Below are 11540 nucleotides of genomic sequence, written 5' to 3'. Positions count from 1 at the left end.
TCGAGACCCATAGGACTCTCTATAGCATGCTCCACTGCGCGGTCACATCAGCCTCGTTTCCTCACGGGAGTTTGGAAGGAACCGAGGGTGGTGATAGGGTTGCTAAGCTGATAATTTAGTATTTTGCCTTTCTGGCTTTCCATAATTTGTAAGTAAGAGATAATTATCATTCTTTAATTTCTAGCAATCTTCTGAATTTATAATTTTCTTCAACATTTGCAGCTTTATCTAATTAACAAAATATAATTTGTCTGCGTTTCGAAAGGAAGTCCACAAAATGTCGGTTTGGGAAAGAGGCCGTTGTATAGGAGCATACTGATTCTTATAAAATAATAAAGTAACGTTCCTATAGGAGAGTCCTTGTTTTACCTATGACAGGAAAGTCAAACTTATAGAGAGGTACAGTGGCATCCATGAGTATTACCATGCAAATTGTCCATCATCATAATCGTGCACTTTATTTGATGCAATAAGAGCTTCAAGAATTAAAATAGAAAACAAAACAAGCTGTTGGCAGCTTCTGCACCATCATACATGAAAATCCATCGCTTAAAAACACACAGGATGCAAGAGAAGAATTAATGAAAATAGTCATGGACAATTTACATGGTAATACTCATAGATCCCACTGTACCTGTCATGTTGATGGGCAGAAAACCTGTATAGTCGTTTATGCTGTTAAGGTGTGATGCTTTTCATACAGAAGAAAAACAAATCTCTTTGATGCAAATATAAGGGACTCTTCACCTGGCCACTTCTGTAAGCAACTGTCCAAGAGCACTGTTAATACATGGAAGGCAATCCATAATTTCCAAGATCCATTTTTACTTTATGGCTGAATGTGTAAACAGTATCGAATCCTGTGATTGAATGAAAGACTGTGGATCTCAGATGTTAGTTGGTGTCCTGGTACCAAAATCAATCCAAAGCTTTTAATATTTCCTCCTTTTGAAGAGGTGTGTAGAGCCACGACAATGACATCTGTGTTCACGACATATGATGATGTATAGGGGTGCACATTAGAACTGAAACACCTGGACCACAGACACTAACCTTTATAGTATGTGTTGCGTAAGGTGCTGCCACCTAGGCAATCAAAGCTGCACTATGCCAGTGCCTTTTGGGCAGTACATCCTCCGACCCACAGCTGTAAAGAACCATTTTTCAGGGAGAGTTTACCTGATGGACAATGGCAACAGGTGGGAATAGATTTGTTTAAATGTAAAGGTGTATGGAACCTTATTGCCACAGATTACTATTCACAGTTTTTTTCGATATTTCCGTTGAAACAAATGACTGAAGAAGTGATAATAACAAAAATGAAACAATTGTTTGCTAGATATGGTGTTTGTAATGTAATCAGATCTAATAATGGACCGCATCAGTATAAATTTCGTTGTATTGATAAGGAGTATAACTTTACTCACCAAACAGGTTCGCCATATCATAGTCAGTCTCAAGGAGTAGAAGCTACTGTTAAAATTGCTAAACATTTGTTAATGAAGAATGATGACATATTATAAAGGTTTGCTTGCATTAGCGAACGGTTATTCTCCTGCAGGATTGTTTCTGAACAGGAAATTAAGATCCGATTTACTGATGTTACCTGTAAAATTACTACCTAAAGTGTTAAATCGTAGCCAAATTTTGTACAAAAATAAGGGTTCAGAGAACAAACAAGGTGATAATTACAACAGAAGCACAGAGTTAGACATTTAAGAGATATAAAGTTGGGCGAGAGGATCTGGGTCAAAAATTTAAAGCAATATGGTACAGTTAAAACTAAATAAAAATATCCTAGATCATACTTAATACAAACGAATACTGGTACTTATCGTCGAAACAGATGGCTCCTCATCCCTGCTCTTCAGGTAATGAACAGGGATGATATTATATTTCCTGAAAGGGCTCAGCCCAGAGTAACTCCAACTACACCAGGTCGAAGTAATAAGGATAAAAAGTTAGAAGAAGCTGAGAGTTTGGTGTATATGCATCCTCGAAGGGAAAGAAACCCTCCAGGATGGATGAAGGATTTCGTATGTTAATATATGTTCTTTTGTTAATGGGTATGGTGGTTATGGATAAAATAGTTAAATGTACAATTTTCATGTTTTGGTTAAAAGATTGCTGTTCTTAAATTTGAATTAAGAGTCAGAAACTTTGTTTAAAATGTTTTGTAACGATATGTAAGATTAACGTAGCATATGCAAACGAAACATATAGCTTCAATAAAGAAGAGGGATGTTGTGTAAGGTGCTGCCACCTAGGCAATCAAAGCTGCATGCCAGTGTCTGTTGGGCAGTACGTCCTCTGACCCACCGCTGTAAACAGGCTTCTCTCTTCCTCCTGCTGAATATGCATTTATTATCTATATGCCCGTGGCCTAAATAGTAAGATTCCAGAATTTTGTATTAATGTTTTGAGTAATAATTTTGGTATTATAATTGTTACTGGAACCTGGCTGTATGAGAGTGTAAATAGTATTTAATGGTAATTACAAAGTGTACCGTTGAGATAGACCTGGAAATAAGATTGGAAAGGGGGGGGGGGGTTATGATTAGCAGTAAAGGAATCACTAAATCGGAAGTAATAAATTTGAATTTTGAGGTAGATACATTAGTTGTTAAAATTAGTACACATAATAAGATTTATTACATCACTATGGTGTATTTTACGCCTGTATATGGTATAGAAAATATTTATCATTTTACAATATGTTTGATTCTTTCCTTGAATTTCACGGATCGAATATATTTATAATTGGGAGATTTCAATTTACCTATGATATTAATAGTAGATCCTCTTGTAGAGCTTTGTTAAATTTTTTGAATTTTTAAAACCTTCATTCTGTTAACAATATTAAAAATAGCCTCAATAGAACTTTGGAGCTTGAACTTACTAACTTTTCCAAGAATGTGAATATCTGTAGGGAGCAAATGCCACTCGTTAAAGAAGATAACCATCATCCTGCATTGACTGTACACCTAAGTATAAGAGAATCTACTGATGTAATAACAAATGAAGCTTATTACACTTATAATTTTAAAAAAGCCAATTTTATGTAGATGTATCATATGCTTGGAGTGGTAGATTGGTCTATATTAGATAATATGACTGATGTAAATCAGGTTGTTAATTTTTTTTGTAATAAATTTCATGAAGCATGTCTTGCCACAGTTCCAAAAAGAAGGCGAAAGACAACAAATAATTACCCATGTTGGTTTAATAACCACATGGACCACATTCCTTATAACCTGGCTGGTTTCTGCCTGCGGCATAATATTAAATTATGCTTGTATTTTTGTTTTTTTAACTTTACTGCCATGAAGTCAAACAACCTGCTCATGTTAGTTTCTACTCATTTCTAATATTAACCTGGTTTTCTTTACCTTCTACTAATATATACACATTAGATATTCAAAATAATATTTATTTAATTGCCAAAATTGAATGATTTACCTGACAAATTATTTATAAATACATTATACACTAAGAAGAGCTTATCTGTTATACAAATTAAAAACAGTATTTAAATATGTCACCATTAAAAATGTTAATTTGATTCAATATTTGCATTAGTAGTGTAATCATTTAAATATGTGATTATAATGCACACAATATTCACACGTTTGCTTTGCACTTTTATACAGCTTTAGATTATTTTGTAGGTTGGAACCTCAAAGCAAATGAATTCTCAGGTACCAGATTCTTTCTTAGTCTATCAATAATGAATCTACCACTGAACAATTTTCTAGGATCCTCGCTTTCTCTGTCAGGCTGTCGGTCAGATACACGCAAAGTCAGTTTTCTCTGTTTTTTCTCTGGGAAGGAGTTATCTTGTTTGTTCTTGCTCTGTTCATATAAATTTTCCAAGGTAGCACTCGGCACTGACAATAAAATATGACTATCTCCTGGTCGCAGTGGAGAGGTGGGGATGTGCGTTGGTTCTGCTGTGGCCACCAATTCTGGCATCAAACGCTCATTCAGTTGATAGCACCCAATTTCTGGAAAAGTTTCAAAAGTCATAAATACAGGGTATCTGGATTGTAACTGACAGTTTTTAAATAGTTATTACATTTCAACAAACAGAGCCTTTTGTTAACAAAGCATTACAAAAGCAATAACACATTTGAGAGTTTGGTTTATAAAATTTTCATACATGTACAAGTAGCGGTAGCGGCGCTAGTGTAGCTCAAATAAAAATGGTGTCTGTACAGGAAAAAATCGATACGGGAGGCAAACAGCCAGCTAGGAATTCCAAGGCCCACTGTTAAGGCCACTGTTCACAAAATTAAGCCACATGACAAGCCATTGACATTCTGCACAACACTGACGTTACCCCTATAGACTTTTATCTGTGGGGGTACATCAAAGACATGGTGTGTTTTGGCCAAAAGATAGATGACCTAAAAGAACTGCAGGACTATATTTGGAATTCTCTTGCTTTTGTAACTCTTCAGATGCTACAGAACATATGGAGTGAGATTGAATACAGGCTGGACATCCTCCATGCACCAAATAGAGCTGATGTAGAGATTTACTGAGCTGTAACTGCTTTCAATAAAACTTGGCGAATTTGCCTTCAAAATGTTTGTGGGTCATTTTACGCAATTTCAACGAGTTCATGCCCCCCCCCCCCACCAATCAGATTTTGATAAAATTTGGTATACACCCTTCCCTTATGGTTGAAAGAAACCCCCTAAAAATTTTCACTTTATCTCAAAAGGTTTTCATTTTAAAGTACTTTGAAATGTCATTAAATCTCGGTTGTCTGCCACTTTTGAGACCCTCGTCACAAGATACCCTTGCTTACATTTTATTTCCTTTCTCCTTAACCAATGGTCATATCTCTTTGAAATTTTACACAAAGCTCAATCAAATAATGAGGATTTCAGAAAAAAAAATATATATTACAAATTTTACAAAAGCCTAAAAAAAAAAGACTAACAATGAACTTGTAGCCTAATTTTTGTAGTGGAAAATTAGGTTACGAAAACCTGAATTTTCAGCATGTGGGCATGATGGAACCAAACGTTTTTGATGAAAATCATTGCAAAGACATGCTCTTTCTCTGTAAAGAATGGATTTCTTTTATAATCCTTGGGACGAAAATGTTATGTTTTTTTTGGACATTGTGGAAAATTTTAGGGTTAGTCCATACCAAAGCACTGGTCGCTTGACCATTTTTTTTAAAAAAATCAATTTCTTGTTGATGTAACCCCTATGCAAGGGTAGTTCAAAACAGGCATTATTGGCCTTTGCAGACAGTTGTGATAATTATGATAACTCAGCTATGAAAAATGATAGAAAGCTGAGGCAAAAAATGTTCTCAGTACATTTCAGGCTACATTTTATGTTCTGTACCTTCTTTCACCATCTCTAATGCAAATGGCCAAAACATTCTAGTTGGGACACAAAAAAATAAAAAATAAAATAATTAAAAAAAATGAAAAAAAAAATCGAAAAGTTATGAATTCTTTTCTTGACACTAGATGTGGAAAATGTTGATGCTACGTACGCAGCAGAGTGGAATTTTCAGAATTATTGAAAAGACCAGACATATTTGATTTTTGTCTTTAAGATTATGGGTTGAATTATCTCCAGCTTTGGGCTTCTGATTCCAAATCATTCAATAAGTAAATTCTAATTTTACCATCAGTCTGCTCAGTTATACTTAGTCCATGCCAATGCTAAAAAATTAATGTACTGACCCATGGCTGTAGAGAGCAAAAATTTTTGGTCGATCACTCGCAATTGTTCCCATGGCGATTGCCAGAAATTTGAATAATAAATATAGTAACAATGATAATTATACAGTGTGTTTCAAAAGTCACACAACCCAAACTTTGAAAATGTATAGGTATATCACGAAAACTGTAAGAGATATTTACACCGAGTTTGCTGCATTATAAAGCCTCATCCATGGACATATTTTTCAATGCTTAATATTATCAATTTATTCCATACAATCCATTTATTGACTCTCTCTGCACTGAAGCATCTAGTTGGTTACATAGTGCAACACAGACCTGTCTACTTTGTCGATTTAGTGTCAAGTTGTGTATTTGGTGTCTGCACCATTTGCACTACATTCTGGAGCAGCGTAGCATGTGGTGTATGGTCATGTGGTGCATGCTAACAAATCACATGAATGTTTAAAGCAGCAGACAGGCATTTGTCGAATCTTCTGAACTTGAACACCACAATTCGTCTACTTGGTCAAACGTCATTTCCTTGCACCAGTCTGACAGCAGGGTACACTTTCACTACAAAAAGTGCAGTGAACTAGACGGCGCTAATACATTATTATGTATTTATCCTAATATCAAACACAACTCAAAAATAGCAACAAGAAAGTGGTAAATGAAAGCCACTTACTGGAGAAGATTTCTACATGAAAACAGTTTAAAACATGATCCCTTTCCTACTGTACTTAATACAATTTCTACTGTAACTATCAGCATATCAAACTGAAATATAGTTTGTCCACTAAAAATTTAAAATTTCTTTCATGTCCATTTATTTCTTTCTTTGCTCAAACCAGTGCATTACTACAAAAACGTGGATTTTTCCAGAAACATTAAATTTACATTACTTTTAAAAAATATATATATTCTGTGACATTTTGGAAGACACCCTGTTGTAAGTATTATTTAATTGAAAGACATGGTTTTAGTTTTTCTGTACGAAGGTTGGAGATTTAATAGTGGCAACACTGTTGTATATACGTCATGAAATGGAACTGGTATTTCTCACTTATACCACATTCTAGTTTGATACCTAAGCTACCTCCCAATAAATGGAATATTCCTTCCAACACTCCGCGCATGAACAGTGACAAGAGAAGTTAGCACTCTAAAGCTGTGCAGTTGTGTAGTCAGAATGTGACAGTTATGGTGATTATCGTGTACGACTGTGATGGTGTTATCTTAACGCATACCATAACTCAAGGACAGACCTTCAATGTGCAGTTTTACTGTTCATTTTTGGAACATAACCTGCGACTTGCGTTGCGAAAAAAGAGGCGATACTTTCTGCTGAATCTTCATCAGGCAATAGACCACTCCATTTGAATTATCAACAGAACAGGTGCTGATGCAGGTATACTACGACTTCCACATCGCTGGCAACAGGTTGTACACAATGCTGATGACAACATCAAACGGCTGTAAATGTTTCACGAGGTATCTCTTTTGTATCATTTGTAAATAAATAGTTGCCACTATTAAATTTCCAACAGGGTGTCTACAATTTTGTAAAAACAAAATTCACTGACTTTCCAGACCAAGTCCTCAGGGAACTTCGTGTATTCAAACAATGTATAAAAAGGTCACTACTTTTTAGCTAACACCAGACTTAGAATCCCACTTAACCAAGTTTTTAGAATATTCACTTCACATGTTTCAAGTAATAATAAAGCAAACTGAAGAGAAATTTACTGTTAGATAGGGGCATTAGGGGTAAGTTTCACATATAACTTGCCACATTTTGACTAATAGTAATTGCAACAAGAAAGTAGTAACTGCCAAAGTCACTTACTGTAGTAGATTTCTACTTGAAAATAGTTCAACCCCCCTCCTCTTCCTGAAGTACTTAATATGCAATTCCTACTGTAACTACCAGTAATACTAAACCAAACAAGTATAGTTTGTCTGCAACAAATTGAAAATTCCTTGTCATTTTTTCTTTCTTCATAAATATACTTTTAGTCCACTACTACAAAAAATGTTGATTTTTCCAGAACCACTGTTCCCTGACTTTACCAGACTGGTAGACACCCTGCTCCAACCCACATATAAGTTATATAAGTTTCCTAAAAAAACACCACCGTCACCTCATCTTGGGAAACAGCTGACCTCATTGTACAGTTAACCCTCAAATGCCAAGGCTCATACATATGGAGACACTAGTACTCACTTTATCTGAGAAACTGTTTTCTTTTCTTTGTCACGTGCCACCGGAAAAGACCAGGGACTCAGCGATCGCCTCAACAACTTTGAAAAGGAAGTGCGGGACGAGTTAGCCTCCTTCAAGGTAGCAATGGAAAGTGAATTGCGAGAAAACACGACCGATACTCCGCAGAATTTAGAAGCCATAAAGAAACTGCAGGCAGCCCTTGCCAAGATGGAGGCCAGAATCGAGGAGAAATTTAGGCTACAAAGGGAAGAACTGGCCTCGTTGCAGGATAGAATTGTACAAAATGAAGGCAAGATCGACGCCATGGAACAATATTCACGAAGAGAATGTCTGCTGATCCATGGAATTCAAGAGAAAATAAAGGAGAACGTAGAAGAAAAGGTGCTTGACGTTCTGCAGAAGACGCTACAGCTGGACGTGAAAAGCGAGGACATTGCCCGATGCCATCGTTTGGGGAAGCCGAATCGCTCTGTGGCCAACACCCTGCAGGAAGGAAGGCGATGCATCATCGTCAAGTTTGCGTCATATAGGACCCGCCACCTGGTATGGTTCTCCAAGAGGAAACTCAAGGAAGCAGGGAGTTCCATATTCATCACGGAGTCCCTCACAGCCGTACGCCAAGAGATCTTATGTGCGGCCAAAGACAAGTTCGGCCGACGAAACTGCTACACCGAGGACGGAAGGATCGTCGTCCGTACGTAGAACGGCAGAAAGAACACCATCACGTGCATGAGAGAACTGGATCTACCGTGATCGTACCTTACCCCCCCCCCCCTTTCATGAACAGTTTGTGTTGGTGCTTAAGTGTAAATGTGTATTAACTATAGTGCATCTTCATCTTCATCTACCGACCTGAAATCCTATCAATCTGTAACCGCTAAAGAATGAAAATACTTTAAAAAACATCATTCAACATATTCTTTTTTATATATATATTTTTTTCCTTTTCCTATTAAGAGTGACGTAATGAAGAAAATGTGTGTAATCGTGTTACCTCAGTGTCCAAATATCAACCTGCCCGACCTGTCATTTGTTCCACGAGACAAGGTAAGCCTTTACTCTTTAATAGCAAGTATTCAATAGTTGGTAAGCCTGAGAACATCCAAAGTTTTTCACTGCATTCCTTGCAAGGGCTCAAATGTGAGGACGGTTCCCATTAACCCCCGAGGTAATGACCAGCTGCTGGGAAGGGGAGGGCCAAGCAATGACTCATTTTTCCGTGTCGCTCTCGCGAATGTCAGATCGCTAGTTCCGAAAATGGATGAACTGCGGCTTGTTGTAAAAGAGGGAGACTTCGACTTGATTGTCATTACAGAAAGCTGGATAAAGGACGGAACACCACTATCTCTAATTAGTATACAGGGTTATGAAACGCTAACAAAAAATAGAACCAAGAAAAACTGTGGCGGAATTGTAGTTTTTCATAAATCTAACTTAACTGTTCGAACAATAGAGACGAAAGTAAATACTGAAGGCATCGAAACATTAACTTTGATTCTGAAGTACATGAATAAACAGTTTGGTGTATGTTCCATATACAGACCGCCCAATGTCCCATACACAAAACTTACATTGTTCGAAGAATTAATGTCCGAAATCTATCCACTAGTTGATAATCTCTTCCTGTTAGGAGATGTAAACTGCGATTATCTCACCCCGAATAAACCAGAAACACGGCTTTTAAGATCAATCTTTGATTCATTTGGTCTAACGCAAATAGTTAATAAACCAACTCGTATAACCGATGTGCCAATTACAAATCCCCAGATGTGCCAATTACAAATCTCCATCGGTCTTTCTACGCTTTCCCCCAAGATCTTATTTTCTGCTCTCTGAGAAGAAACCCAGCTGCCTCGAGAAACCAGCGTTCGTTCCCATGAAGCCTCCCATATATCACCGCCCCTACTTCAAGGTGAAGGAAACAGTGTGTCCGGCAATAAACTCCCATATCTGTCCCGTACAAATTCATCTAAACTCTGGTTCACGTCAAGATAATTTCAGCCCAGATGGAGCCTATCAAGATAATTTCGGCCGAGAAGGAGCTAATCACCTGGAACTTCAGGCATTTAAAATTTAAAAACTTTCTTCCCCGTTTTAAACAAGGAACCTCTGTTCTCGTGAGACTTTGCAGGTGGCCAGGCTCGGATTCTAGACAATCGCCCTACACATGGCAGCCTCCACGAGACGCATAAATTCCACGACCACCGTCCGCTAGTCTCGGCTCATAGACAGCTCAGTGACAAGAGTGATTAGTACAGAATTTTGAACTTCAACCCCGCCAGAACATTTCTCTTCGTATCTCTTCGCTTCAGTGGGATTTTGGCAGCCAAGGAAGACATAACTTTAGCGAAGTGTCCGAGTTGGGAGCGATATAAATTGAGCTGTGACCAATTAAATTTAATTAGAACATGGTACTTTTCTTCCTCGAGATCAGCTCTCAAACAAGGTGCTATTGTGTTTTTATGTTAAGCGATTCTCACCCTTATCACCCCCGTGTGTTACGATTCTCGCCCCTACATGCAGAAGTGACCACGTGTGGGCGGAGCAAAAAGTTCAACGACCAATAGAGTGAAGGACAATTCTTGGGAGAACGAAAAGAAAAGACGAAGTAAGGACTTAGCAGAGGCAGTTCGACATTCACATTTTAGAGAGACAGTATTAGAACATTCACAGTTAAAACTTTCAGCACCTTTATAGGTCAGAGAGAAGTTGTTTTCTCTACTCTGGACCATGCATAGATTCTTAGCTTTGTGATTTCAAAATTATTTAACTTAACTGATTAGGAAATGGTGCTAGAGTATAGTGCTTACGTACAGCGTCAACCATCAGCGGTCTGCGCTGCTATCTTGTATTGACCCGGTGCATTATGGGTCCGCGAGTGTTTTGTCTTGTGTCGGTGAGCGACCAGAGATTGTAAGTATTTCAACAGAAATGTATTAAACATTATTTCGTAACATATTTCAGTGTCCAGTGTTCTGATTTCTGATTCCTGATTCTTAAATTCATGATAAGTTCATGGTAAATTTGGCTTGTAAACGAAGACCAATGTAGAAGGAACATCATTGTCCTTTTCCATTGGCCGAACTTCGGACCGTTCACACGATGAATAATTCCGTGTAGCATTTAAGTTGGTACATTTTAATTTCTCATTACCTGAAAGAACATCCATGCCTTATAAATAACCCAAGACTTGGTTCGAAACCCTAAACGCCCCCTTTCTTAAATTTTTAATTATTGTTATACCCGTATCACCGAAAAAAGTAAAACGCTGCTTGACATCATAGCCGTCGACAATACAGAATTACTGTTTAAAACTGACGTCACTGTCCCAATCGGTAAATCAGACCACTGCGTTGCGTACGCTGATTTCTTGTTGCAGAAACCGGAACCTCAAGCGAGCTACGTTTATTGTAGAAATTTTAATACCTTCAACGAAGAAAGTTTGCAAAAGATATAACTGATGTAGATTGGTCAAAGCTTTACTCACTTGATGATGTTAATAATAAAGTGGAGTTTTTGACCTCAAATATACAAAATGTTTTTGACACGCATGCACCTCTAAAAATCGTAAAGCACAATAAGAAAAATGCACCGTGGATCACCAGTAATGTTAAATTGTTGAT

General features: G+C 37.4%; 1 protein-coding gene across 5 annotated transcripts in view; it reads right to left on the bottom strand.

Annotated features, from left to right (window-relative positions):
• Positions 1 to 3281: 3281 nt before the first annotated feature.
• LOC146002540 (uncharacterized) overlaps positions 3282 to 11540 on the bottom strand; it is a 52356-nt gene continuing 44097 nt past the window's right edge. For all 5 annotated transcript variants that reach the window (XM_083140458.1, XM_083140460.1, XM_083140456.1 and 2 more), the window contains one exon: positions 3282 to 4004. In XM_083140458.1, coding sequence (XP_082996584.1) covers positions 3658 to 4004 — 347 coding nt within the window. In that variant the 3' untranslated portion in view covers positions 3282 to 3657. The remainder of the gene's footprint in view (positions 4005 to 11540) is intronic.

The sequence above is a fragment of the Lepisma saccharinum genome, chromosome 18 (assembly GCF_977018435.1).
Source record: "Lepisma saccharinum chromosome 18, izLepSacc3.1, whole genome shotgun sequence".
NCBI classification, from domain to species: domain Eukaryota; kingdom Metazoa; phylum Arthropoda; class Insecta; order Zygentoma; family Lepismatidae; genus Lepisma; species Lepisma saccharinum.
This window is presented reverse-complemented; position numbering and strand designations above follow the sequence as displayed.